The sequence below is a fragment of the Chelonoidis abingdonii genome, chromosome 8, assembly GCF_003597395.2.
Source record: "Chelonoidis abingdonii isolate Lonesome George chromosome 8, CheloAbing_2.0, whole genome shotgun sequence".
In the NCBI taxonomy this organism is placed as follows: Eukaryota; Metazoa; Chordata; order Testudines; family Testudinidae; genus Chelonoidis; species Chelonoidis abingdonii.
In genome coordinates, this window is record NC_133776.1 from 105,318,006 (window position 1) to 105,344,944 (window position 26,939).

General features: G+C 51.2%; 1 protein-coding gene across 8 annotated transcripts in view; it reads left to right on the plus strand.

Moving 5' to 3' along the window:
- The window catches only part of DLG3 (discs large MAGUK scaffold protein 3), a 180,045-nt gene that overhangs the window by 128,641 nt on the left and 24,465 nt on the right, over positions 1-26,939 (plus strand). For 6 of the 8 annotated variants that reach the window (XM_032797359.2, XM_032797365.2, XM_032797373.2 and 3 more), the window contains 2 exons: positions 3,150-3,252; positions 20,098-20,212. In XM_032797359.2, the coding sequence (XP_032653250.1) occupies positions 3,150-3,252; positions 20,098-20,212 (218 nt within the window). Of the gene's footprint in view, positions 1-3,149; positions 3,253-6,139; positions 6,208-8,375; positions 8,509-20,097; positions 20,213-26,939 lie in introns of those variants that run through there. The other 2 variants (XM_032797418.2, XM_032797425.2) reach the window with 2 other exon arrangements.

Below are 26,939 nucleotides of genomic sequence, written 5' to 3' on the forward strand. Positions count from 1 at the left end.
TTATCAATTAATTCCAAAACCTCCTCTAGTGACACTTCAGTCTGTGACAGTTCCTCAGATTTGTCACCTACAAAAGCCGGCTCAGGTTTGGGAATCTCCCTAACATCCTCAGCCTTGAAGACTGAAGCAAAGAATCCATTTAGTTTCTCCACAATGACTTGATCGTCTTTAAGCGGTCCTTTTGTACTTCGATCGTCAAAGGGTCCCACTGGTTGTTTAGCAGGCTTCCTGCTTCTGATGTACTTAAAAAACATTCTGTTACTACCTTTGGAGTTTTTAACTAGCCGTTCTTCAAACTCCTCTTTGGCTTTTCTTATTGCACTCTTGGACTTAAGCTGGCAGTGTTTGTGCTCCTTTCTATTTGCTCTTTCTATGAGTTCAGACAGTAATGTATGCAGTCCTGCTGCAGTTCAGTCACAGACACATGTGTTTTCATTCCCCAGCTCTCAGTGTGCACAGGGAGCTTTGCAATATGAAAACTGAGCAGTTTGGCCAACAAAAGCCAGATTCCCTCCTTCAAAGAGTGAGGAGCCCCACGGTGCAGATGGGGCACTGGCACTGTATGCTCAGGGTGGGTAGCTGTGTGTGGATGCTGCCTAAAAACCATCCTTTCAGCCACACACCAGAGGGATTCTTTAGGGGGGTTCTGAGCTGAGCTTGGCCTGGCCTGGCCTGGCCGGGTCCATTCCATCTCTGTTTGGTCCCTGCCACTGGGGTGAGTGTATCGATTCCATGCAGATGAGGCCAGAGCAGATCTTGGGGTGGCCAGATTTTCCTCCATTCCCTGGGGTTTAAAGATCCCCACCAGTTTATGCCCTTACCTCACAGATGTGACTCCAAAACTGAGCAGCAGCAAACGCTGTAGAGCAAGGTTCGAATTCCCCATCTCAGCCTGATCCTGTTGTTCCTAGCACCACTGTCCAAGCTTTGCCAGGCCAGGGAGGGAGAGGCTGAGGCTAGGAATTACAGCTGAGCCTGGGGCAGAAACGCAGATTGCCACAACGCTTGGGAGGGGAATGATTCTCTCCGGGTGTGTCTGCACAGCAAGCGAAGATGTGATCATAGAGCAGGGAGGCATACCCACGCACGCTAGTGCAGGCAACAAGAGTAGTGCAGGTGCAGTGACACGGGCCAGCAACCAGAGCCCAGGCCCCAGGGACCTAGGTGTGTACTCAGCTCACCCATGGGACCACGGCTACGCTTCTAGAGACCTTGGTTCAAACACAGGGGGGGTCTCAAGGGAGTTTGGAATGAAATCTCCAAGATGCCTTTGTTCACATCATAAAACAACAGTACTTGGCATAACTGGCCTGGGCTGAAATCGTGACTGTGGAGGCGTGGCTGCAAGTCCAGGATGGGACTAGCCAGAGGTGCCTTGGCAGACCAGTGAGTAGGAAGCTTGCACAGCCCTTGCCTCCATTAGCCCTAGCTCTAAGGAGTTCTCTAGTGCTGCTGGAGTTCTGCGTTGCTAGGGAAGACATCAGTCCCCTGGAACCCAGGCATGCCAGATTCCGAGGCATTTACTTTAATGGGGTTCAGCTGAGAGTTGGACTTTGAGCTGAAAAGATCCCCAGATGCAGCTGAGAGTTTGGCCCTGAGCAAGCTAGTAGGAGAGCACTGTCTGGGGAGGAATGCCCTGGTGTCTCCTCCTGGGCAGCGCATGGCGTGGGCTCTCAATCATCTGGGTGAAGAAGGACTCTAGTTTGATCTGAGAGACTCTGTGATTGTATCTAGAGCCGTTTTGGAGAGGGGTCAGTGTGTGTGTGTGTTATTTGTAATGGTTTCCTGTTTGGCTGCTGAAATGGGTGTGTATCGTTCCTGTCGGCTGTTGCTCTTACTCAGCCTGTAGTTTGGAGTGCTAGTCCTTGTCTACACAGGACAGTGTTTCCAGTATGAGCTAAGGTGTGGATTCAAACTGGTCTAGTTATACTGGTATACTCCACCTTCCCCATGTGGACACACTATACAGATATAAGAGTAACTTTTTATATGTATCAGAGGGGTAGCCGTGTTACTCTGGTTCTATAAAAGCGGCGAAGAGTTCCGTGGCACCTTATAGACTAACAGATGTATTGGAGCATGAGCTTTTGTGGATGAATGCCCACTTAGTTGGATGCATGTCATGTAACTTATGCTTGGGAAGGGGTTTAAGAAAGCCACTCTTATACTGGAGTATGTGCCCATGCAGAGGGATTGTATAACTAGATCAGTGTAACCAGTAAATCTTTTCCTTGTAGTTAAGGCCTTAGTGATGGGAAAAACCCTTTCTCTCTAATGCATGTGAATTTGTTACTGGTAGGTTGCAGATATTGGCCTGACCTGCACGGGAGAAATTGTCCCTCCCCCTCAGCCAACTGAAATGCATTTTGCATCCACACACAGAAATATTTCAGTTGGTTGCTGGGGGTGTAGCAGTCACTGCAAGTTAACCCAGAATGTGTAAAGGTGACCACCAACCGAGTTTCAATCACTGCAGTTTCAATCAACCCAGAACATCTTGTTGGCACAGACAGAGGAATGTCAACGCTGACAGCTGGCGGGCACCTTTACCTTCACAGCTGTCAGCTCCCTCACAGGTTTCTTTCAGTTCACCAGCAGGCAGGCCAGGGGAAAACAGGTGCATTCGCAGGACAACTCCCTCCCTCAAAGAGTGAGGAGTCCTAAGGTGCAAACAGGGGCAGTAGCACTGTGTGCTCAGCACTGTGTGGATATAGAACCCCGAATGGGGGAAGTGAGCACCTTCCCTGGGCTGTATAGGGGGTGAGTGAAGCCATCTTCCCTCTGCACTATTCTCAACCAGCAATCTACTTGTGGTAGACAAACTGTAACCTGCAGTGAGAGAGAGAGCTGTGGACGTGTATCGCTGGCTAGGACTGGAGTCTGGGGTCAAGCTATAAATGGGAGGTTTCTAGTGGTATTGCAGAGGGGTCAGAGAAGGAACTTGGTCACTGATCAACAGTTGGATCGCTTGCTTAGCATCTCAGGGGGACATTAGCTAAAGGGGTTATTTTTGGAAAGGGCTTCTGAGCAGACTTGAGAGGAAGGAGAGAAGCGTGTCTCAGTTGGTGTGCTGAGGACAGTTCAAGACACTGTGGCACTCAGCTGCCCTATCAATAACTAATCGGATTCCCTCATTTGTGTTTGGTCAGGTAAATGGTGTAAATCTCCGGAATGCAACTCACGAGCAGGCGGCAGCAGCTCTGAAACGGGCGGGACAGACAGTGACCATCATCGCTCAGTACAGACCTGAAGGTAGGAAATTGCTGAGTGCTGACACCTGCTGTAAGGCCTGGCTGAGGGCCCCCTCCCTTATACACTAGCCCCAGCCAATCAAATCAAGGGCCCCAGCTCCAAGGTGATCCATAGTCTGTGGCTATGTCACCCCGGCTATTAGATATGGGGCTGGAGTGCTAAGTCTAAAGGCTCTTCAGCTGAAATTGCTCCCCCACTCGATGGATGCTGCCCAGTGTTGTCATTGGCCCACCTCTATCAGGAAACATATGTTCCTCCTTGCACTGATATTCCAGCGGCCCCTCCTTTTTGTCCATATATGGAATTGGAAGCACTGGCAGCTACGCCTTGTGGTGACTTTGGCAGACGTTCCTGGCTCTCAAGTAATCTGTGAAGTTTACGTTTCTTCATGTTCTAGAGGTCAGGCCTAGACTGTGTATAGAGACCAGGACATACTGTGTCCCTGACATGCTTGTTTTTCTTGCCATCACATCTGGCTGATGCTATGGTTCAGCTGAAGTCACAAGGTCGTTTGGGTTTGCAGTCTCCTATCATCCTCTAGTCAGGGGTGTAGAACCATCCTGAGTGCAACTGGAGAGTGTCCACCACTGATGGCTAAGAGTGGTGCTTTTATTGCTCCTGCCCCACTTTTGGCATGCCCACCGCCCCTGTGTCCCCCACCCCTCTCAGCGCACCCACCGCCCCTGCCCCTCTTGGTGTGCCATCCACTCCCAAGTTGTCACTTTGAGGTGTCAGATCCTGGTGCAGATCCCTCACATCAAGATCGGCCTCTCTTCCAAAATTGCCTATAAGCCCATCTCTGAATCAGTGTGGAAGGCCTAGAACGATGAGCCCGCCTACCTACACTGCCCGCAGGGATTCAGCAGTCAGCGGGTGCCAGCTTAGATTATACTGCAGATGTTGGGCTAGCCTCTACTTAAGGTATCCTCAGAGGACAATGACATGGCGGCAGTGGTCCGAGGCCAGACAAGGACACTCACCTCATGTATCATTCCTGATTCCCTCAGCCTTAAGATTGGTAGCAGGTTCACAGACTATTTACAGTCTGCAAGGAACTTCCAAATTTGTGGGAACGTGAGAAAGAGACTCAACTGCTTTACCATCCCTTGTTATATCTGGCACAGTGGAGTCCTGGGGAAGTAGTCAGATGTTTTTGAGAGAGATTCAAGTGTTTAATAGAGCAAGTAGCAGTGTCTTCTCTCCAGGTCAGCATGGTTCACTGGCCTGAAATACTGGTGTTTAATAACTTGTTTCAACTGGGAGCCCTCATCCTGCTCAGGGTAATCCAGAGTCCCTGCAAAGTAGCAGGACTTCATGTGTTCAGAAAATCTATTGGAGCAGCCCCTGCCAGGTGAAGCAAGGGGCCATGGAGTAGATTAGGGCTGAAATTGGAGCCAGAGGAGAAATTCTGAATAACTCTCATTTACAGCCAATCTAAAATCCTAGAGTCTCAGCAGGCCATACTGAGTATGTCTATGTTGCAACTGGGAGTGACCCATCCAGCCTAGACAGACCCAAGGTATTGGGGCTGAAGCTAGTGTGCTAAAAATAGCAGCGTGGACATTGCACTTTGGGTTCCCAAGCTCATCTGACTGCTTAGGCTTGAGAGCCAAGCTGCAGGCCAAGCAGCAATGTCCACACTGCCCTTTTTAGCACGCTGTCTAGCTAAAGCTTCACTAGTCAAAGTTTGTCTCACTCCGAGCTGTAAACTCTTCTTCAAGGGGCAGCAGCCTGTTCCGTGTGAAGGGAAGGTTCTACACAAAACAGACATTCCTGTGTCATTTCTCATGTAATAACTTAGTTTTTCTCCAAGTCACTAGACAACTCTATACTCTGAAACCTATATTTAACTAACGCCTAAAGTGACTTTCACTAACTGTACCCACTCACAGTGGGGTTCTTATCTTCGCCCTGCAGACTGGTCATCTCATCCGCTCCACTGTCAAGGCTGCTCACTCTGGCTGTGTCGGTTTAGTCCCAAGACGGCCCTGTTCCTCAATCAGCAACAACACAGCTTTGAGTCGTTCATCCTCTGGGTAACTTTGCTGAAGCTGAATTACACTGGGGATGAACTGGGCCCAGGTACAAGGCAGCTCCTTATAAGGAAATGGTGCATCTTGCAGGAAGGGCCCAGGACAGCGTCTGTCATCAGCGGAAAGCCCCTTTCCTCCAGGGGAAAGATTAGCAAGTCCCCGGCCTGCTGGAGCCGAACCTTCCTGCTTCTTCCGCCTGTGCTGCTACCGGACTCGCCTCACGCTCGCCCGCCAGCTCAGAGGGGCAGTTTTTACTTCCTGAGGTGCCGGCTGAGTCGCTCGGGTCCCAGTGCCGGCCCGGGGGGCTCCGCTGCTCGGCCCCCGAAAGCCCCGCGTGTGAGAAGGGCCCAGTCGCTTGGATCTGGGCTCTAGCCCGGCCCCCGGCCCCACCAGGTGCGACAGCGGCGGGGGCGGGGCCTGAGGACGAGCGCTGCCTCTTGCACCGATTTAGTTACTGTGGCGCCAGTGTGCGTGTGAACGCCCGGCTGGATCCCCGCCCGCGGGCCGGCCTGTGCGGGAGCCCCCGGGTCCCAGCCGAGCCGAGCCGGGCCGGGCCTGAAGTTGGCGGCGCTGGAAACCGCCGCCCCAACCGCCCCAGCTCGGTGTGGCGGGGTGGCGCGCGGAAAGATCCGCCCGGCACGCGCGGGGGAGGGGAGCGCCAGGCCGCGAGACGCCTCGCGCCGCCTGCGGTAGGGCGGGCGTCGTATGTTAAAGGACAATGTCGGTGATAGGCCAAGTGCGTGGGGCGGGGCTGTGGGGTGGGCGAGGCAGTGAGCGGATGCTGATTGGAGCGAGTCTGGTGTGGGGGCAGAGCCGCCGCGCAGCCTCCGCCGCCCGCCCGCCCGCGCGGCTTTGTGTCCGGGGCTGGGACTCGGGAGCCGGGCTGCCATGGGCGCGGGGCCGCCTGGATCCCGTCTGCTAGGTGAGCTGGGGCCGCCCGCTCCCTCCCCCGCGGCTCCCCCGGGCCCCGCCCCCCCTTTGCACCCCTCACCTTGGGAGGCTCAGCCTCGGCCCATCCCCCCCGGGACTCCTCTGGGGCCCGCCCCCTCCCCCTTAGGGCCCCCCGCTCAGCCCCCTCACTTGGGAGGCTCGCCCAGGCCCTCCCCCCACGGGACTGCCCCTGGGCCCCGCCCCCTCCCCCTTAGGGCCCCCCTCACCTTGGGGAATGCCGTTCGGGGCCCCTCCGCCCCACTCAGTGCCCTTCTCCTTGGGCAGCTTGGCCTGGGCCCCTCCCCCTGCGGGGCTCCCCCCGGGCCCCGCACCTGCTCATCCCCCCTCACCTTGGGAAGCTTGGCCTGGGCCCCTCCCAGCCTCCCTCCCTTCGGCCCTTCCCCCTCTCAGGCCGCTTCATGGGGTTGGCCTGGGCCCCGCCCCCTTTTGCTCCCCCCTCACCCTCGGGGGTACAGCCTGTGGCCATCTGTTGCGTTGAGCCCCCCCCCCCCCCCCATTCCAGGGGGGTGCACCTCAGAGCCCACCTGCCTGCAACCACTCTCTCCTTTCACGGGCTGGGCTCTCTTGTCCCCCCACCTGCCCAGCCGCCTGGCACGGTTGGGCTGTGTCTGTAGGAATGAGCTGATTGCCAGTGAACTGACAGTCCCTAGCAGCCCTTTGCCTGCTGGTCTGGATGTCCCACAAGCATCACTTCTGGACACTGACTGGCCAGCACACATGTGTGGGGTTTAAGGGCCCTGGTGATTTCCTATGTAACAAGGCCATAGCATTTCACTCAATGGTTTCTGCGTCAAACCCACATCTGCTGGTTGAATTGGACTGAATCTTTTAGAAAGACGTCCAGGTTTGATTAAAAACTTGTATGGATGGGGAATACACACTGTCCCAAGGTAAATTAATCCAATAGTTAGTTTTCCTTGATGTGCAAAATTTTCATTTTATTTGTTCTGATTTTTGTTTTAACTTCTTTCCATCATTGGATTTTCTTCTGCCATTGTCTGATAGATTAGCTTAATCCACTGGATTAAGTTAAACTGGAATAAAGCACACTCAACTCCATATGTGGACACTTCTTCTGGAATTCAGGAATAGCTGTTGCACTTTAAACTCTCACCCTACCTTGATCTGAATGAACTTTCAAGTGTAGGCAAGTTCTAAAGTCCAGCATTTGATGATAGTTCATTTTTGTAGCAGAGCATAGATGCTCTTAATAAAACGCAGTTTGTACCAGCGAAACAGTGTGTTTGCCAGTATAGCTTCTACTGGTTCCCTAAACAAAATAAGCTGCCAGTAGCAGCATGTGTTGTTAGTATAACTGTGTCTGGAATGATTGTGCAGGTACATAAATGTCATTTAAAAAATTATGCCAGTAAGTGACATTTGAAGGTGCTTTAGCTGGTTATATTGTAGCCTGGGATGCACTAGACTTTAGCTCTTCCAGTTTATGCAATATCTTCACTGCCAAAAACAAGTGATCTCCCTGTAAAATAAATAAATAAATTAAATAAATGTCGTCTAACTTGCAATAGCTATCTTGCCGTAAAATCCTAGTGAAGACAAAGCACAGGTAGATTTCAGCGTGTCCTGAAGTGAGCACTGTATCCCACTCTCTATTGGGCATGTCTTGTAACCTGGCAGAAACCTTTGGGTATCCTGCAATAGTGTAATTTCTGAGCTCTTTAGGTTTAGCCTACTGTCTTTGTCCTGCACGTGGGGGTGGTGGGTGCAGGGCGAGGGGATGGTTAAGTGACATGAGCTCTCCTGACCCCTGAAGGCTGCTACTAGTGCCCCTTGCTGATGCTCAGCATGGCTTTGAAAGAGGGTGGGGACGTAATGGGCTTTACAAACACATTGAATAGTTGTTGTACTTCCTTAGAGGGCTCTTTTGACATCTGGGGATGTACGCAGAGCTGCCATTTCTGAGGGATACTGGGGCTATTACTGTCTCTGAAGCAGGTGCTGAAGTGTCTGTGTCAGCAGTGAAGAGGTACTCTCTGATGCCACAGCTGGTGCTGCTTGGTGAAATCTGGAATCTCTGTGCTGTTTGGGAGTCGATACTGTTGGTTCTTTCTCTGTTTACTGGAAGCAGAGTTTGTCGGGGAGACTGAGTGGGGGTGCAGATGTTTGCTTCTGTGACAGGAACAGTAAATATAGTGCCACGGTGATGCTGAGGAGAAGCCAGCAGTGGACTCCCATGAGATCCTGTGGCGAGGTGAAGCTTGCCGACTGCCCAAGAGATTGGGTACAGAAGAGGAAGAGCTGATCCAGCTAAGTATGTGGCTCTCATCCCTACTTAGTAATGTGCTAACCTGGTAGCTGCTGTAGCCCACAGAATAAGCTGTCCCTGAGCATGCTGGGCTAGGTTGTTTCTCTCTAGGCTACTGCCACAGCGGGACAGCTCTTAATATATTAGTCAGTTTTCAATATGAAAGCAGTTGGTTCTGAAAAGTCCAAAAGAGGCTGGAGGTCTGTGCTCAGGGGCTGGATCCTTATGAAGCTTGAGCAGGTGGTAGGAGTCTCTCTTTAAAAGATGCTAATTAAACATTGTTTTTAAAATTAACAGGTTTGCCTTTAATCCCTTCACAAAGGTGTTAGCAGCCAAGTGGTGCTGCCTGTGCCAGGCTGAGTGGCAGCTATTTAGCAAGGCAATTAATCCGAACTGTCCCTGAAAAAAAGGGAACAGTTGGGTTCTGACACCTTACTTTGCATGTTGCTGGGCAAGGCAGCTGTTAGTTATCTACTGACGCACTGGAATGAATAAGGACAGCTGCCCTATGTCAGAACCGTGGACCATCCTGTCTGGGCACCAACAGACACAGGACGGTTTTAACTGAATGTCCTCATTAGCCATACAAATGGCTAATGCTTTGTTGAATCCTACTGAGCTTTTGGCCGCCATGATATTTTGTCACAGTTAGTTCCATATTCCATGTGTTGTGGCTTTAAAATACGGATTTTCTTGTCAGTTTTAAATGATTCCCTTTGATTTCTTTGTGACCTTATTCTTGTATTTGGGTGCCCCTATTACACCCATATCTCCCTTCTCTGCCATTCTTCTATACATTTCTATCACACCTCCTCTTAGTTTTTGTCCTCTCTGACCTCTTTATTCCTTTTCTCTTCCTATGGAAGGCTTTCCAGGCCATTGATCATTTTTGTTGCCTTTCCTTCTGTTTCTTCTCTATCATTTCCAAAGCAGGTGGTTGGGGAAATGTTCATATGATCCCTTCTTCTGCCACAAAGCCCATCTGTGAAGAGAGGTGCAGAGGCTCTCCCCAGAGAGGAGCATTTTGTGCAGCCCAAGGAGTATGGCATGTGATGGTGTTTCAGGAAGCACTTTGTGCTCCTGTATTTCAGGTTCAGTTTGCAAAGTGAGATTTGGCAAAGAAACAAGCAGGTGTGGGCTGAGCGTTTCTTAAATGTAGGAAAAGGCAGAGTGAGATTTTAAAATAAGCAGCTGGTCACAAGGCTATATGTTGTTGGGGTTCTGTAGCCCATGGCCTTCATGTACTGTATGTTATGTGTCAAGTGTCATAATATGTTGGCCTCAGGCACACACGTGCATTAAAGACCATTAGAATGATCTGTTGTCTGCATGGAGAAAAGCAATGATATCTCTAGAAGAATGTTAGGTATTGAAGAGGTAAGCAAAGCCCTAGACTGCTGAGGCAAGAGAGCCAGATTCTGAATGGCTCCGTGACCCATGGACTTCCTCCGGATCAGAATCTGCTTGTGCTTTGTTGCTTTCAATCCAGCCTAGGCAGAGAGGACAGTTTAGTATTTGGGTGTGTGGGATCCTGCCTATAACTAAAAACAAAAATGGAAGACCTGGCTTTCTGAGGCAGTTAGGATCTGTTTAACTCATGGGAGGTGCAGGGAGGCCATCCTTTGAGAGCAGTTAGAAGGCAACAGATCAAAGCTAAGAGTAGTAAGCTGCTAACCTGGATACGCTGGTGTATTGAGTATCCCAGTGCCTCCTCCTAGGGATGGCAATAAGTTAAAGGAAATGCAAAATAATATGTCCAGACATTCAACAAAATCACGTCAGCATTACAGACGATAGACTGAGAGGTCAAAAGAATTGGGACCCTAAGGACAACCTTAGAGAAGAAGAAACCAGTTAGAATGGCACTGGTAGCAACAGTGGTCCCTGCTTATGCACAAATAAAAGGGAACAGTAAACCAAGAAGCAGATGTGAACCCATGATTGCAATGGGCATGGACACAAGACACAGGCATTTAGAAAGCAGTGGATATGAACTGCCCCTGTTCAGAGCCTCGCAATGCAGGCCCATAGGAAGGAGCTGGCAGAAACTTACCCTTATCAGCAAAGATCCAGGATCTGCAAACTTATCCCCTCCAAACCCTGTATGATTGCAGGAGAGGCTTGGGGTGCTTGTTCAGGGCTGTGGTAAGTGAATGCACCCTTGCTCATGCTTATGAATGCCAGAGCTTGGACACAGAAATTCTGGATTAGTATTGACACTTAGTCACTTGCCCAAATCCCAACAATTTGTGTGTCTTCTTAATGCCAGGTATTCTGCTTCTCCTCACTCCAAACAAACAGATCAAAGATAAAATCATGGTGAGGCAAGTTACTTCTGTCTTCTAAGCACCTGTGCATAGAGATGGGAGCTTGGTGCAAAGCCTTTGGAGGTTACCTCAAGTCTTCTAAAAGAAAAAGCCACTTCTATGTGCTGTTCGGTGTTGCAATCCTAAAAGGAGCCCTCTCATGTTTTGTGTCTCTTCCTGTCAGCTTTGCTTTCCATGGGCACAAAGGCCAAGATTTTGCCAATGCCATAAATATCCATGAAGGAGTTATTGTCAGGCATGGAGCTCAAGCCAGGTGTGCCCTTCATTTTTCAAATTTAAGAACTTTACTGTGGTGACTCTTCCTGCAGCTGACTTCAGAAGGGAACGGGAAACCATGGAGCTGGTACAGTGATGACTCTCTTTTTTTAGAAAGTCACATGGCATTTCTCAGCATCATGCCTCAGTCCCTCTCCTCCAAACATACTGAGTGGTCAGTGCCAGAGGTGCATGCTGGATGCAGTCAGGGGAAATTAATGGATTAACCCCAAAGTTCAAAGAGAGAGAAAGTAACAGCAATAAAATAAGTCACTTTTAAAGCAGAAAAAAATCACTAACTAACTTTAGCACAAGGCAAGTCACAGGTTCCGTAAGTGAAAGCAAGGGACCCTTTCTTCTCTCTGCAATGAGGCTGCATGTGGATGGAGTCCCAGAACAAACAGACCTGTTCCATGGAGTCTGAGGCTGTGGCAACGTACTTAACAAGCCTTCCCACATCTCCTTGGAGTGCCATGTCCCTTCTCTGGCTTTGCAGGTGGATGTAGCCAGCCCGTCCATGCTGAGGTTTATCCATCCTGGGCAGCACTTCCTGCTACAAATAGTCATTATGGGTCCTGTTGAGTTTTGCGACTCTAGGTATGATTCACAGTCACTTCCTTGCCCGCTGCGTCTTCGGTCTTTTGGGTTGTTGGTTGGCTCTGAGCACAACTCCCATGTGCGGGGCTCCTTTCCAGCTTTTACTGTCGCCTTACTGAGACTCTCCTCTTTGCTCACGTGGCTCCTTGATGGCTTTCATTTCCTCCCTTTTCACTGTTTCCTGGTGTCCTAGAAAGCTGTTCAGTGACGTGCTGTTGACAAGTTCCCTTTGGGAGTCAGTGGAGAAGTCTGGGTTGGTAATCTGAGGGGTGTATGTGTAATTTAGTATCACTAGCTAAGGGTCCAGTGTCATAGTAGCTGAGATCCGAGAGAGCCCTTTTATACTGGGCCAGAGACCCACAGTCTGCGGGGTGCAACATTCTTCATGAAGTGACATTTAGTGGGACGGAGATTCTGGGCCCAGTCACTTGCTCCGGTTGACATGCAGGGCTTTGCTGCTCAGTACAGGAAGCTACTTACTGGCAGTTCGGCTGCAGGTTGCACAGAACTGCAGGAAACTGCAAACAGACATGAAGATCTAACTCCATGGTTCTCAGACTTTTGTACTGATGATCTCTTTCACACAGCAAGCCTCTGAGTGCAGCCGCCCTTATACATTTAAAACACTTTTTTATATATTTAACACCATTATAAATGCAGGAGGCAAATTGAGGTTTGGGATGGAGGCTGACAGCTCACGACCGCCATGTAATAACCTCGTGACCCCCTGAGGGGTCCTGACCCCAGGTTGAGAACCCCTGATCTAACTTAAACCCAGATGTTAGGCAGGCGGTCCGAGCCCCTGATCTTAACAGATCCGTACTAAATCATCACAGCCCACATGATACGGGAGGTCCTGTACTGCTCTTGCACACTTATGGGACTCCCAGCAAGTCCTGCTTCAGCCACAACTCTGGCACTGATGGGTGGCAGTTGTGTCCTGGGGGATTGCTTTTTCTGGGGGCTGTTGAGTTAACACCTAACTGCTTCACTGTTTTCACTTTGCACACTGAATGTGTTTACCATAGAAACAACAGTCCTATAGGAGAAGGAGTGCTACATTCACAATAAACAGGAGCCCACATGGAATTGTAACTAAGGCCATTAACACCCAGGCTCCTTATTCCGCTGTGGGGGTGGAGAGGCAGAGAGAGATGCAGACAATAGTCCAATGGATTTCTAATCCTAGAGCAGCATGGTTTGGGGAGTTCCAGTCCTTTCAGGCTTGCTGTGGGAAGAATTCCGAGCACAGAGATTTCTCCAGGGTGGGTGTGGGGGTAGCATTGCCCTGCAGCCTCAAGCGACAGATCTCTGTTTCATGTAAGCCTCCCTGGCAGAGGAATGGCTCTACAGGCTCTTTACCAAGGTGTAAAGTAGAAACAATAAATCCTCCCCCTCTCTTATTGGAGGGCTTAGTGCCCCTAATTCCCTGGCTCAGCTCCACAGTGAGACTTTGTGTACAACAGTAACATTTAAATGGAGAGGCAATCTTTCCGGGTACCGTTTTGTCAGGTGAGGTGTGTGTTCTCTAACAGCCTGCATGAGAGCCTGGGATGGACGGGGAACCACAGTAAGTCTCCTGCTCCTCACAGCTGTGTTGGGGTCTAACTTTCAGTGTCCTGTTCATGCTGGTAGCCTCTCAGCTCCCAGGCCATGAGTAGGTCACTCCCCAGCTACCTAGCCACCGAGCAAAGGTTGATCTGACAGTCCCAAGAGGTCCTCAGCCAGTGACGTATCAATTGAAGCTGGGTCCGAGAACACATGCACTTGAGTGAGTGCACCCTGGGCCTTTCCCACCAGCCATACACCCTCCTCACAATGGAACCACAGCTCTGACTCCTCCAACCAGGCCTGGACTTGCTGGCCAGCCACCCATTCCTTCCTGGGCTGGCCTTTCTTCTCTGTTCTTTTCCCACACTCTACGCCCCTGCCTAGTGTGCTGTTTTTACGTATGTTACAGGCTGTTCCCCACCTTGGTCACTTGGCACCCTCTCTGAGAAGGGCTGAGCATGGAGAAGAGGGCTTTGCTACTGCACTGCTTGCCGAGCAAGTGTGTCAGGCGAGTGGGAGCCCCTGCAGGAGAGACCCAGGCCCTGCCCAGCTGTTCCCTCCCAGGCTGTGATGGGCAGCCTGGCTGGGGATCCGGGGCCTTCACTGGGCTCAATATGTGCTATTCTTAGCTAGCTGCTCAAAGTAAAACCAGTGTTGCTGAACTAGGGTGGCTGCAGGTATTGTAGCGCCCTCCTTGCTTGTCTATCTGGCTCCCACTTTCTCCAAACCAGTACCAGCCCCCAGCTGCCTCGGGCTCTCTGTTTTACCTCCACTCAGCTTTGGGCTCTTTGACCCTGGTGCGGGGCTTGGAAGCAATGCAGTGCACTGCGAATGGGAGTGGCGGAGCTGACGTATCAGAAATGCAGGGCTTTGCAGGAAAGAAAGCTCTGAGTGGTGGGTTAGAGGTGCAGGGTCAGAGCACCTTGGTAACCTGGGCTCTTTCCAGAACCAACATCTTTACTGCCTCTCTAGGCAGCTGGAGAGCCAGTCATTGCCTGGTGTCCTGAGCAAACGCTGGTCTAGTCTGCTCTAGTGCAGGGGTGTGTCTGTGGACACTGCTTAGCTCCTTGGCCTTTGCTGTGGCTAATGGTTACCTGGCTGGCAGCAGCAGCTAGAGCACTCCCCTCCCCCCATTCCCTGCTAGTGAGCTGTTCCACACTGATCCTGCTGCTAGTTAATATTAAACCTGCCCCCGTCCCTTTCCGGCTGTTTGTCTCCTTCTAAACCAAGCCATTGGCTTTCTCTGGCAGGAGTTAGGTTCATCTGTCAACAGGCAGAGAGGGTTTGTGTGTAACAAGGGCTGGGAGGTCCCTGATCAACTCAGGACAGCTTGTGGGAAAGGCAGGGAGTTGGACTCCTTCCTCTAGTGATGTGGGAGATACGCTGTGACCCAGTGGAGTGCTTGGGGGTATGTGCAGGGTGGTGCTTCTCTGAAATGGGGGGATGCCATGTTTCGTCTGGCTCCTCCAATGGTGGCCAGACCGAGCTAAGCAGAGGGGGCATCTGATGGAGATTCTGGGGTAGGAAGCCATGTGTGACCCGCAAATAATGTTCTAGCCTGTTATAGGCTTGGGGAGTAGGTGCTGGGTCTCGGACTCTTGGTCTGTCATTTCACTAGGAACACTGCAGCAGCTGGCTGGATTGCCAGCGTTGCTTGTCAGCCTCTCCCCGAAGGGACAGACATCTACTGTCCCAGGAAACTCAATGGTGACTAGTTCCACTTACATAGAAAGGCAATTGCTGGGCCCCAAACTGCTTCTTCATCTTCTGAGAGCAAAACCAGAAAGCTTCCCCCTTAGATTTGGGTAACTGAAACCAAAATAACCAACTGGGTTGTACTGGGCTGTTTGGTGTCAGCCTATATGTGGCTCTTTGACTTTAACTGAAATTTGCAAAAAATCAACTTCCTGATTAAAAAGCAGATGATGGAGTTTGAGTGTTCTCACAGCAAATGACTATCGTGGCCTCTTGTCAGCATATACATAAGAATGGCCGTACTGGGTCAGACCAAAGGTCCATCTAGCCCAGTATCCTGTCTACCGACAGTGGCCAATGCTAGGTGTCCCAGATGGAGTGGACCTAACAGGCAATGATCAAGTGATCTCTCTCCTGCCATCCATCTCCACCCTCTGACAAACAGAGGCTAGGGACACCATTCCTTACCCATCCTGGCTAATAGCCATTAATGGACTTAACCACCATGAATTTATCCAGTTCTCTTTTAAACCCTGTTATAGTCCTAGCCTTCACAACTTCCTCAGGTAAGGAGTTCCACAAATTGACTGTGCGCTGCGTGAAGAAGTACTTCCTTTTATTTGTTTTAAACCTGCTGCATATTAATTTCATTTGGTGAAAAGCAGTGGAGATCTGCCTTTCCAGGATCTATCTTTGATTTAATACACTTGTAATGAAACGTAGTGAATAACGCTTCTCTAGAGAAGGGGATGCCCTATGGCTGGAGAAGTGTCTTGTCTTTGTCTCATGACATTCTGTTCAGCTTTTGCTGAGGTAGAGTGTTAAAAAAAATTGCCAGTTTCCTTTTTACTTTTCTGTTCCTTAGGAAAACTGTGGCAGCCTGTCAGAATAACTTAACAGGAACGCTGTAAGGCAGGACTCCAGCTGCTACTGGAGCAGCAACACATGCTGTGCTGGCAATACTTTGGAGCTTTCAGCTCACCTGTAGCAAGTGTGGGGCGAGGAGGGGGCAAGCCAGACCCAGCAGCCTAAGTTCCCTTTCTGGGGGCACCACATGGCAAAGGAGCTCCTGCAACTCCCAGGTAGGGGAAGAGAGAGAACTAGCCCAGGCTCCCCCAACCATCTCGTGGAAGCCCATTTTCCCTTGTTTGGGCAAAACAAGTTTACTTCCTGGGGAGTGAGCTGGGGGACTTTCTTGACTTTATAAAATCCATATGACCTTCTTTTGAACATTGTGTAGCTTTGGGGTATTGTGCAACCCAGCAGAGCTTCAGAGGCCTGTTCTGTGCATCTCCAGCTCAGACCCTTTGTTTTTTAGCCTCACTGTGGCAGTTCAGTATAAAAAGGTTGTTCCAAGAATGCTGCCACTGCGCAGTTAAGTGGGTGGAAAGTCAGGAAATGCCAAGAGTTCAGGTTGCATAACCCTAACCCCGCCCCCTTTGAGCATTTGTGTTGATATGGTAGTCTTTAATTATATTGTCGCATACTGTTATTCAAATGCCACGTAATACGCATCTTTTTGTACAGCTTTGCTATACATGTGCAGTATCTTGTAGTTGTGTATGCCAGGCAATCAATCCATGAAAGCTTTGTGAAAAAGTAGTACAGAGAACCCTGTTTATGTACAGTGTATGACAGAAGTTACAACATACTCGTGGTCAAAGTTCTGTGGTGTAGGTAGGCCCTGGTCCTATACAGAGCCCCATTGACTTCAGTGGGGCTGTGCTGACACAGTTCCCCCATACGCAGCTCAGTGAAATTCCATGAGTCTCAGCTGTGAACTTAGCTCTGCAACTAACAACCTCTCTGAGCTCCTGAATTGCATGCAAGGATGGCTGTGCTGCTGGCTTAACAAGAAAATAAGTAATATGTAATTACCTTAGCTACCTTATAGTGAAGAGAGCATGTCTAAAAAGTCTGCCAGTAAAGATAAGGTTGAACCATTCTGACAGAAATCGGATGAAATTACAAGGGTACAAAGTCTCTTATGCTCTAACATAGGTATGTATCTAAGGTTAGTAAAAACGGTCATGCTGATGTATTTGAGAGAGTGCGTGACCATGTAAACTATCAATGTACCTGCACAGGGGACAAAATTAAAGGCACGCCATCAGCTTACACACCATACAGTGACTGAATTTTCCCCTAATACTTCTAACAAAAACATGTTAACATCAGGGGGCACGAAAAGTGAAAGAAGAGGACCAATATTTCTCTGTCCTCCATGTGTTTGCTGTGTGTGACAGCATGATGTGTCTGGTCAGTGTCTCTGCTTCGCCTGTCAGATCTCACAGCGAGAGGGAAGAGGAGAACATCATAGAGAAGGGAAGTGTGTCAGGAAAAGCTCACGTTGTCTGGGGTCTTGCACAGGACCTGAAAAGACTCTTCAGTCTTTGTTTAAAAAAAACCCAAACCTCCTAGATTCAAGTTGCTTCTGTTCCTTTGGTGTTTCCTGACTCTTGCGTGTTTAACCATTCAACCCTACCATTATGCGGCTGTAGTTTTTGGGCTGGGTTAGTACTTTGTGAGGGGGAAACTGGTGCAGCAAAAGGTAGAACACAATAGCAACATGACCATTAAAAGAAGGGAGAGTGTCTGGGAGATAAATGCTGAGTCTAAACTGCATTGCAAGAAACAATGGTGTCCCCCTAAAGCTATTAGAGCAGTAGCTCTGCTTGGTGTCCAGGTCCTAGTGCATTTCTAAGGATGTCTTCAGCTCTAGCAGCAGCTGCCCCACCTTTTTAGGAAGAAAATGAAAGGACATCATTTGCTAAGTAGCTGCAGTAGGCCTGTTACCAAGGAGGAGACTCTGTGGGAGCCCTGGGCTGCAAAGCAGGAAGAATTCAAGCCACGGTGCAGCACTTGCGTTGGGGAGTATGGTTGTCTCCCCTGCTCCCCATATACAACTCTTAAGTTCCCTGATTCCGGTTCTCTCTCCTCACCCTGCTCAGGATTTTGTCTTGCACTGATCCTCCCAACTGAGGAAGGCTGGGAGGCAGCTCTGCTCTGTGAATCAACCAAAGAATGGTTAAAACATAAGAGTTCCCCCACCCCCACATGACCTGAGCACACTCTGTGTGCTGTGCTCCCCACCCAGCTGAGGCAGCTTGGCACTGAATGAGACTTGATTTTGCCAAGGCTGCTTTTTGCTGCTGGGCTCTGGATCTATCTCTTGGTGGAATCTGTGGCTGTATTTTGTTTTCAACATATGTGAATGGTGCCTCCATACTGGAAAGAGGCAGAAAGGGCCTGTATATGCAATGATAAGGACACAGCTTTTCTGAGCGTGGCAGGTGGCCTGGGCAGATGTTTCCCCGGGAGTGCCTGCTATACCGGAGCAGGGTGGTGAGGGGGGGGGGGGGGTGTCTCTTTCTCATAGGATTTGTGGACTGTTGGTAAAAAGATATGATTTCATCACAGATTCCATGACCTATGTGACTGCTTCAGCCCCTGCTGCCTGCAGCTGCGGGGCCAGAGGAGTTGTGAGCCGCACGCCCCCCCCCCCCCCCCCCCCCCGGGGGGGGGGGGGGGGGGGGGGGGGGCCCCCCCCCCCCCCCCCCCCCCCCCCGGTTGGGGCTTAGACTGTCAGTCCCTCTCTCCCCCATGGACTGGTTGCAGGCTTCTGAGACGCAGCCTGTCCATGACTTTTACTAAAAATAACTGTGATCCAATAGCTAAAGTTAAGATTTTTGTATCTCCAGCAGGAAGTGACTTTGTGTGTTTGCTGTGCTATGGCTGGATCAGTGGCTTCCTTTCTTTACTGCCCCTGAGGGAGCTTCCTCCTCCCCCCCAAATGAGACTTTGAGGAATGGTGCTAGTGAGAGGAGAGTGCAGCCGCCCTGGAGTCTGGGGCAGGTGGTCTCAGTCCCGCTGTTCACTGTGCAAATGCTCAGAAATCCCCTAGCAGAGTGAGTGGCAGCACAGGAGCAAATTTCTCTAAGCTGCTTCTGGTGAGCAGAACCCTTGTCTCCACCCTCTGCCTTCCTTCCCTGACCTTTACACCCAGCTGAAGGTCAGCCTGGCAGTCTGATGAGGGAGCTGGGAGGAGTGTCAGGTGTTAGGAAGGAGGTTGCAAGCAGCTCACTGCAGGGTCTTGCCAGTTTCTCTGGAGCTTTCCCCAGCCAGTGAGTTACTGTTCAGCTTCTTCTATGGTTCTTGGCGGGGTGGGGGAATATGCAGTAAATTTGTCATGTTCATCCTCCTGCCTTCTCAGAGCTGAGGCTTGGCTTTGATTCTTCCCAAGTCACCCCGTCCCAGCTGCCTGTATGTACACTGACACCCGGCTGGGGGAGGGACAGGCTGGGGGGCTGCTTCCAAGTGGGTCCCCAAACTAGGGAGGCCTTTGGAACTGGAGAGTGAGCCCAGCTCCGGTGCGAGCTGTGAGCCTAGAGCTGCGCAGGATTTTCTCTTAGCTAGGCTGTTATCTTTCCGTAGTATCCAAGCACCTGCGGGGGTGAGTTAAGTGACTAACATTGGTCATTCCTTCCTTTGAAATGCTTTGGTAATGAGTCTATGCTGCTACTGGGGAGTAGCTGGCTTGGGAGCAGCAATGGGAGCCCCTCACACTGGGCTGTTGCACAGTCCCCAGAGGGTGCAACTGCTCCTGCCACTAGCTGGCTGCCCCAGCACTAGGATGCTTGGTTCCATTCTCTGCAGCCCAGTGCCCTGCACTAGGAAGTGCTCTGTGCAGCATGCCCCTCTCTTCAGGTGGATCAGGCCCCGCACTGGAAATGTGATCAGGTTTGGAGCACCTAGCCCACATACCTGCTGGCAGCTCTCTGCTCAGCTCTTGGATCTGCACTCGAGGATGGCAAGCGGTGGAGTTCCCTCCCCAATGCAGAGAACTAGTTGTTTTGCAGATAGACTAGATTTGGGGCTAAGGAGGCAGCGCCTGCTCTGTGCGTCGTGTGCGTGCACTTTGTGTTCACACATCTTAGCAGAGAGATGCATCTGGTTTGATGCTGCAGTTTCATCCTCCCTTGTCCTGTGTCTGAGTTTGAGAGAAGCTGCGTTCCCTCCAACTAGGCTGCACCTGCCCCCTTTCTACGAAGCTTCTTTAACCTCGGAACATGCTTTCTGGCTCTCCCTTCTCCGTGGGACCGGGGTGGTTTGGTGGGGGTATGACAGGCCAGCTCCCTCCCTTCACTAACCATCCCTTTTCTCTCCACAGAGTACAGCCGTTTCGAATCCAAAATCCACGATTTAAGAGAACAAATGATGAACAGCAGCATGAGCTCTGGGTCGGGCTCTCTCCGGACAAGCGAGAAGAGATCTCTCTATGTCCGGTAAGATGCACTTCCTCCCCCCTTCCCAGGCTCACGAGGAGGGGGCTGCAGGGAACCCTCACCCCCAACCCCGGGGCTGCTGAGGTTTGGGTGACATAGTTCAGATGCTAAGGGTGAAATCCTATCCCAACTGAAGTAAAGGCAAAACTCTCATTGACTTCATTGGTCCAGGATTTCACCCCAAGCCTTCACTTGGTAAACTGCAGTGTGAGGCCGTTCTGCCTGATGCAGTGCCCCACCCCTGCTGCAGTGAAGTGTCGGGTGCTCTGTCCACCTTTTGGAGTCACCTACTGGGGGGGGGACCTCTGCAGTGACCAGCTCCTGCTGGGCAGAGGCCATTGCAGCTTAGGCCCCACCTCTGAGCGTTTATACCAGGCCAGTCTCTGGGGGGAATCTCTGCCCTTCGCTTGCAGAACCCCCGGGAGAGATTTCTCTTCACCAAAGGGCAAGGTGGCTTTTTACAGTCCAGAGAGGCAGTCCCCTCCGTGGCGCACACGTGCCCTCGGCAAGGGGCTCCTTTCTGGCCAGACCTGAGCAAAAGCTGGCTGACAAATGCAGTTCTGTTGGAGCCCACTGAGGGCCCTGCAGGCTGTAAGCTTCATCACCCTCCTTAACCTAGAGAGGAGGGAGCTTGGCTGTTCAAGTGAACCTGTCTTCCTAGAAATGTCTCTGGCCCCCAGGCGGTAGGGGAAATAGAATCTAAGTGCAACCTTGTAGCTTAACAATTCAACCCAGCACTCTGGCTTCCACAGCAGCCCTGGCTAGGTCCATGTACCTGTGCAGAGTCTGTGCTGTCCAACCTTAGCCTCACTGTAGCCCTTGATACAGACTGCCCGAGAGGCATGAGGCCAAGTGCATGTTGCTGAGGAAGCTGTGACTTTGCTGCCTATAATACCAAGCCCTAACGTTGCACTGAGGTAGGCCTTGCATTGCATTGAATCTCTAGTTCCCCCTTTTTGAGATGCACCCGCTTCCTGGTGCTGGGCTCTTTGCACAGAGCCTGTGGCAAATCCAGGCTCAGGGCAGCATTGTCTCTGACTCTCCAGGGAGTGGGCCATTTGAGACTAAAAGGACCAATAGGAAATGGGAGGAGAAATTCAAGTGAGGCTGCCAGGGGCTGGAGTGAGCACTGACCTGGAATCCTGACGTCCGAGATCTGTCTTCTCTGCGTTTTCCCAAAGGAGGCACTTGGGACAGGGAGGGCAAGCAGGTGACTCTCAGAACTTGGTGCACATCCCAGCTTGCTGTATGTAGCAGGCCAGCTCCGTGGTGCAGTGAGCCCACAGTGGATGCTGTGGAAGATGTAAAACCCCCGAGCTCACTTTGGCATGCAATGCAAAGGGAATTTCTGCTGGCTGCAGCTGGGGGTGTGGGTTCATACCCTGAGGGGGAGGGACTGGAGATCTGTGCTGGGGCTCTCACTGCTGCTGCACCCCCAGGGGCTGTGGTCGGGGTGTAGGATGCTTTCTGTGGGACTCCTCTCCTCCCACCCCCACCACATCCCTGAGGCAGGATCTGGGTAGATGGGAGGGGAGCTCTATAGCTGGATTATCGCTTTGATCCCTGGACATGCTTATGGGTCAGAGTCAAGTTTGGAACGAGATGAGTTAAGTGACAGCTGCTATGGCCCCTTTATCCCTCCGCCTCCCAGATCCCTGCTGCAGCACCATGGGCTCCCCTTCCACGGATCTAGCCATGTCCACTTCTCTTTAGCCCAGGGTTGTGTGAGTGACACAGGCTGCTTTAGCTGTGTAGAGTGTGACAAGCCTGTAGGGCTCTGCCATACCTCCTGTCCTGTAGCATGGGGACCTCACTGGTGCAAGGGGGTCCAGTTCTCCTGATGGCTCTAGTCCATGGTCTGTGCTGTACCTTAGCTCCATGAGGGCTGCCAGGAAAGGGTCCTGGGTGGGGCTGTCTGGGCGAGCTGCTCACTGTCTTGTGGCACTCAGCCAGGGGAGAGCAGAGCCAGTGGAGCTCCCAGGAGAGGAGTGCTGGCTCCGCTGCTGGCGGGGACTCCGGCCCTGCTCTGTAACTCCAAGCGCTTGGCCAATAGCAAGTTATCTGTTTCTGATGGTCGCTCTCCTGAGGACTGGCATTTTCCCTCTCGGGCTTGTAATTAAAAGGTGCAGGGCTAGTGCTAAATAAGCTGTGGTTTGATGTGCCCCTTGGTATTTCCAGGCCCTGGTCATGCTATCACCCTCTCCTTTTGGGGCCAGCCCTGGGAGGCCAAGCTGAGCTGCATGTGGGGGCTGGGTATGTCATCGTAAACGGCAGGAGCTGTTGTGCTGACTGGCGCACCGAAGTGCTGGATGCTGAAGGTGGTGGTGAGCAAGGGTGGCTTGTGGGTGCAGTATCATGGTCTGGTTCTGGGAGCTGAGCTGTGGAAGGGCGTGGGGGTTGGTGGGCAGTTCACTGCTGTGCTCAGCCAATGGAAAGGCAGGTTGGCTCCCTTAGGTCTGGTCTGCACGGAGGCGGGGGAGGGTCAGTGCAAGTTATGTGAATAACATAACTGAAGTCGACGTACTTAAATCTACTCACCGCAGTGTCTTCACTGTGGTAATTGATGGCTGACACCCACCCGTCGACTCCACCTGTGCCTCTCCTCCTGATGGAGTACGAGAGTTGATGGGAGAGGATTCAGGGGTCGATTGCTGCCCCCTGAATCGATCGAGCGCATAATGTAGACGTGCCCTAAGTGATGATGACTAGCCAGGAGAGAATTATCTTTTCCCCCTCACTCTGCTCACCCAAATTGCCTGGGGCACCTGAGGAAGGGGCAAGGAGAGGAGCTACACCTGTACAAGAGAAGCAAAGAGTCCTGTGGCACCTTATAGACTAACAGACTTATTGGAGCATGAGCTTTCGTGGGTGAATGCCTACTTCATCGGATGCACCCACAAAAGCTTATGCTCTAATACGTCTGTTAGTCTATAAGGTGCCACAGGACACTGCTGCTTTTATAGATCCAGACTAACACAGCTACCCTCTGATACTGTACAAGAGAACATCCCAGTGCGGAGCTGTCAGCCTCCTATCAGTCTGTACTGTTCTCTGTCTGCCAGGTGTCAGGCCTTGCAGGGAGGTCGTGCAGCGTCCCCCTTGGGCCAAACAGGAGCTGGCATGTACATCTGCCTTCCCTCTGAAAAGGGCTGTTCCTGGGATGTGGTTCAGGTGACCACTCCACTCCTTCCTACTGGGATGCATAAATGCATACAAGCCTAAGTGACTGAAATGGCATGATTTTTAAACTCAGCCTGCCCCTCCCCTGGCTCATCTCTAACCACCCATTCATGGCAGTCTGGTTAAACTGTACTCGGTCACAGACTGTCAGTGGTTCCTGTGGTTTGTGACCACACTTCTCAAAGCCATTTTACACCTGTCTTGAAGAGCCCTGCCCCAGCCCTTCTGGGTGGGGTAGTTTCGAGCACGATTTAGATGAAACTGGTTGAGCTGTCGTGCTGTGGACAGGACAGTAATTACAAGGTTTGCTGCCAAACTGCCTTAGTCAATCCTCCGAGGCAATCCCATAGTATATGGCATGACATCAGTAGGGGAAACGCTTGCCCTATTGTCTTCCAGAGCAGGAAATAACCCCCTATTCTTGAAATGAACACACTTGCATTCCCTGGCTGTGGATACCCCAGACCTCCCCTGCTGTTGGTGAGCTGTGCACAAGTTCCTGCCTTTCTCTCTGAAGCTGGTTTATAGACTGATAGATTCCAAGACCAGAAGGGACCATTGTGATCATCTAGTCTGACCTCCTGTATAACACAGGCCAGAGACCTGCCCCAAAACTGTTCCTAGAGCAGAGCTTTTAGGAAAACAGGCCATCTTGATTCAAAAATTGTCAGTGATGGAGAATCCATCATGCACCTTGGTAAACTGTTCCAATGGTTAATTACTCTCACTGTCAAAATTTGCGGTCTGAATTTGTCTGATTTCAACTTCCAGACGCTGGATCACATTAGACCTTTCTCTGCTAGATTGAAGAGCCCATTATTAAATATTTGTTCCCAGTGTTGGTACTTTTAGACTGCAATCAAGTCACCCCTTAAACTTCTCTGTAAGATAATGTGATTGTGCCGTAGTTTAATGCACACTGGGGGTCCCCCTCCCCCTGTGAGATGTAGGTCAGTATGAATAGACTCATGGGACACCACACCCCAATGCCAGCCCTGTGATGCCCCAAGAGGCAAAGTGTATCTGAACTGGCTCCAGAGATACTGGATAAGGCTTTACCTGGGCCAGGAAATAGATGTAAAACTTACTGGGAGTGAGGCCGGGGACCAACCGCTGTGCTGCCCCTGCCTTGACCCTCTTGCTACATTGAATGCTCTAGTTTCTGTTCCCACTCCAAAGCCCAGATGCCCTAGGGTCGTCTGGTACTGGGGTACTGAGCTGGATGCCCATAGTTCTGCTCCAGCCTGGCAATTGCAATGCAGCTGAAGAGGGTGGCTTCCTTCTAGGGCATCTAGCCTTTCCCCAGGGCTGGTGTTGGAGACCCCAGACAATTGCTGTCACTCACAGAGCACGGCAGCCTTGTGTACATTCTGAGGCCAAGACTTTTATCTGATTGTCAGGAAACACTGAGCACCCTATCTACTGCCCCCAAGAATCGGGCCTTGCAATCTCAGATAGGGCACCTAGAATCCCTAAACCACTTTGGAAGTGGTGGCGTGCAGCTTTCGGCCGTGCTGTGTGTATGGTCTGGGGCCCTGGCTGAATCTCACTGAGATCCAGGATTAATCAAGTGTGTCGTGCCCATTTGTGGATCCCTGTTGTGGGTGCTCTCCATGGGTCTGCTTTTTGCTTTAATCCTAGACATAAGGCAGCTCATTTCCAGAGCGGGGTCTGTTTGCCTGCCCCCAGCTCCCCAAAAAAAGCACTTGAGGAGGAGGGCAGTGCAGCACAGCCTGGTATCACTGATTCATAGAACCACGGTTTCTCCTCCCTGCCCTCAGGTGTCTGACTCTGCAGAGATTGGGGCATCCTCTGCCTGCACACGGTATGCGTTGGAACAACATCCAGTCTTGATTTAAACTTGAGAATGCTTCTGTTGGCCGATGATGGGCACTAATGTGCACCTAGTATAGGCGAGGCCTTAGAGCGCGGCTCCATGTTCTGCATCAGATTGCCAAACCCAGGCAGGATTCGCAGCTCACCTTCTAGCTGTCAGTGTTAAACTCCCCCTGAGGCCCACTAGCAGTGTTCCTTCTCCTGTCTTGTCACGGTCATGCAGATTCTGCAGGTCAGATGCAGCTCTCAGTGATACATGTATACAGCTTTTTGTCCTCAGACCCTCCCCAAAGTGATGCCTGCTTCAGCCACAGAGCACTATTGCTGTACTGCTAGTTGCCAGAGTGCAGGAATTCTCATTAGTACCTTGCTGCCTTTGGGTTGCCCAGGTGCCTCTGCAGGCTCAGACCAATTAACCCTTGAGATAGCAAGGTGACAGACCCCTCGGGAATATCCTAGGTAGGTAGGTCGGACAGCTGGGTTGCTCTTTGAGCCAGTCTGGGGCCCAGTTCCCTTTTCCCAAATCTGTGCTGGCTCTGCAGAGCGTCAGCAGTTTCTCCTAACACATGAGGGTAGCTGAACTGTTGCACAGAGCATCTCTTCAAGCCATAACAGCTCTTTTGAACACTGCCTGGCTCCCCCCAGGCACGCCCTGTTGACCATGCACTGGGTGATCTAATATGGACATAGTCAGGGTTTGTCTACGCTGCAGTTAAAAACCCCTGGCTGGCCCACAGCAGCTGACTTGGGCTCAGGCTAAGGGACTGTTGAATTGTGGTGTAGACACTCAGGCTTGAGCTGGAGCCCAGGCTCTAGGACCCTGTGAGGTGGGAGGGTCCCAGAACTCCCAAGCCCAAATGTTTACAAGGGGCTGAGGGCCTGAGTCCCTTAGCCTATCAGCTGGCACTGACCAGCCCCGAGTGTCTAACTGCAGTGCAGAGGTACCTTCACAGAGCAGTGTGTGCGCAGCTGTATGGCCAGAAATGCAGCAAGGCCTTTCTCTGAACTGATCCAGTCTTGTAGCCAGGATTCAGCGCCTCAGCTGTGTAAGCATCACTAGCTGTTATTCTCCCTGTGTTAGTCTCACGGGAGAGGAATAGTTCTTTGGTCATGTTTGTCCTGCTGAGCATCGGGTGGCTGGACTCAGCTTAGTTAATTCCTTTGTGAGCGACTGGATTTACCCTGTAGTAATATACCCACCCAACTCCCTAGCTCCCTGTGTTTAAAGGCAGAGATGGTGTGGTTTTTGCATGTACATTCTGTGTGTGTGCAGCAAGTTCACAGCTTGGAGACTGAAGGAATGCTCAAAGGGCCTGTGTTTACTCTGGAACCTGCCTGACCAGTTCTGGGCTCTCACATTTCTTTATATTTCTAATCACTCTGCTCCCAAGCAGGCTCTGCCAGCCACACACACCGCCTTAATCCATTGGCTTCAAAAGCTCCACCTCTCTGGGAGTTATGTGCCCTTAGCTAAAAGGACCCTGCCATTTTCTGCTGTTGGCTCCCTCACCCTAAGTGCAGAGCTTGAGGCAGGGGAAGTTACGTCTGACATCTTGACTTGAATTTCTAGTCCTGGGTTGACTGCTGAACAAAAAAGAAGTGTGTTTTTGGATGTGGCTTGTCCGTTGTTGCCTGGAATGGTCTCCCGGGAGACAGATTGGGGCTGGATTATCTGGGATGCTTAAACTGGACAAAGGCAGTAAACTGTGGC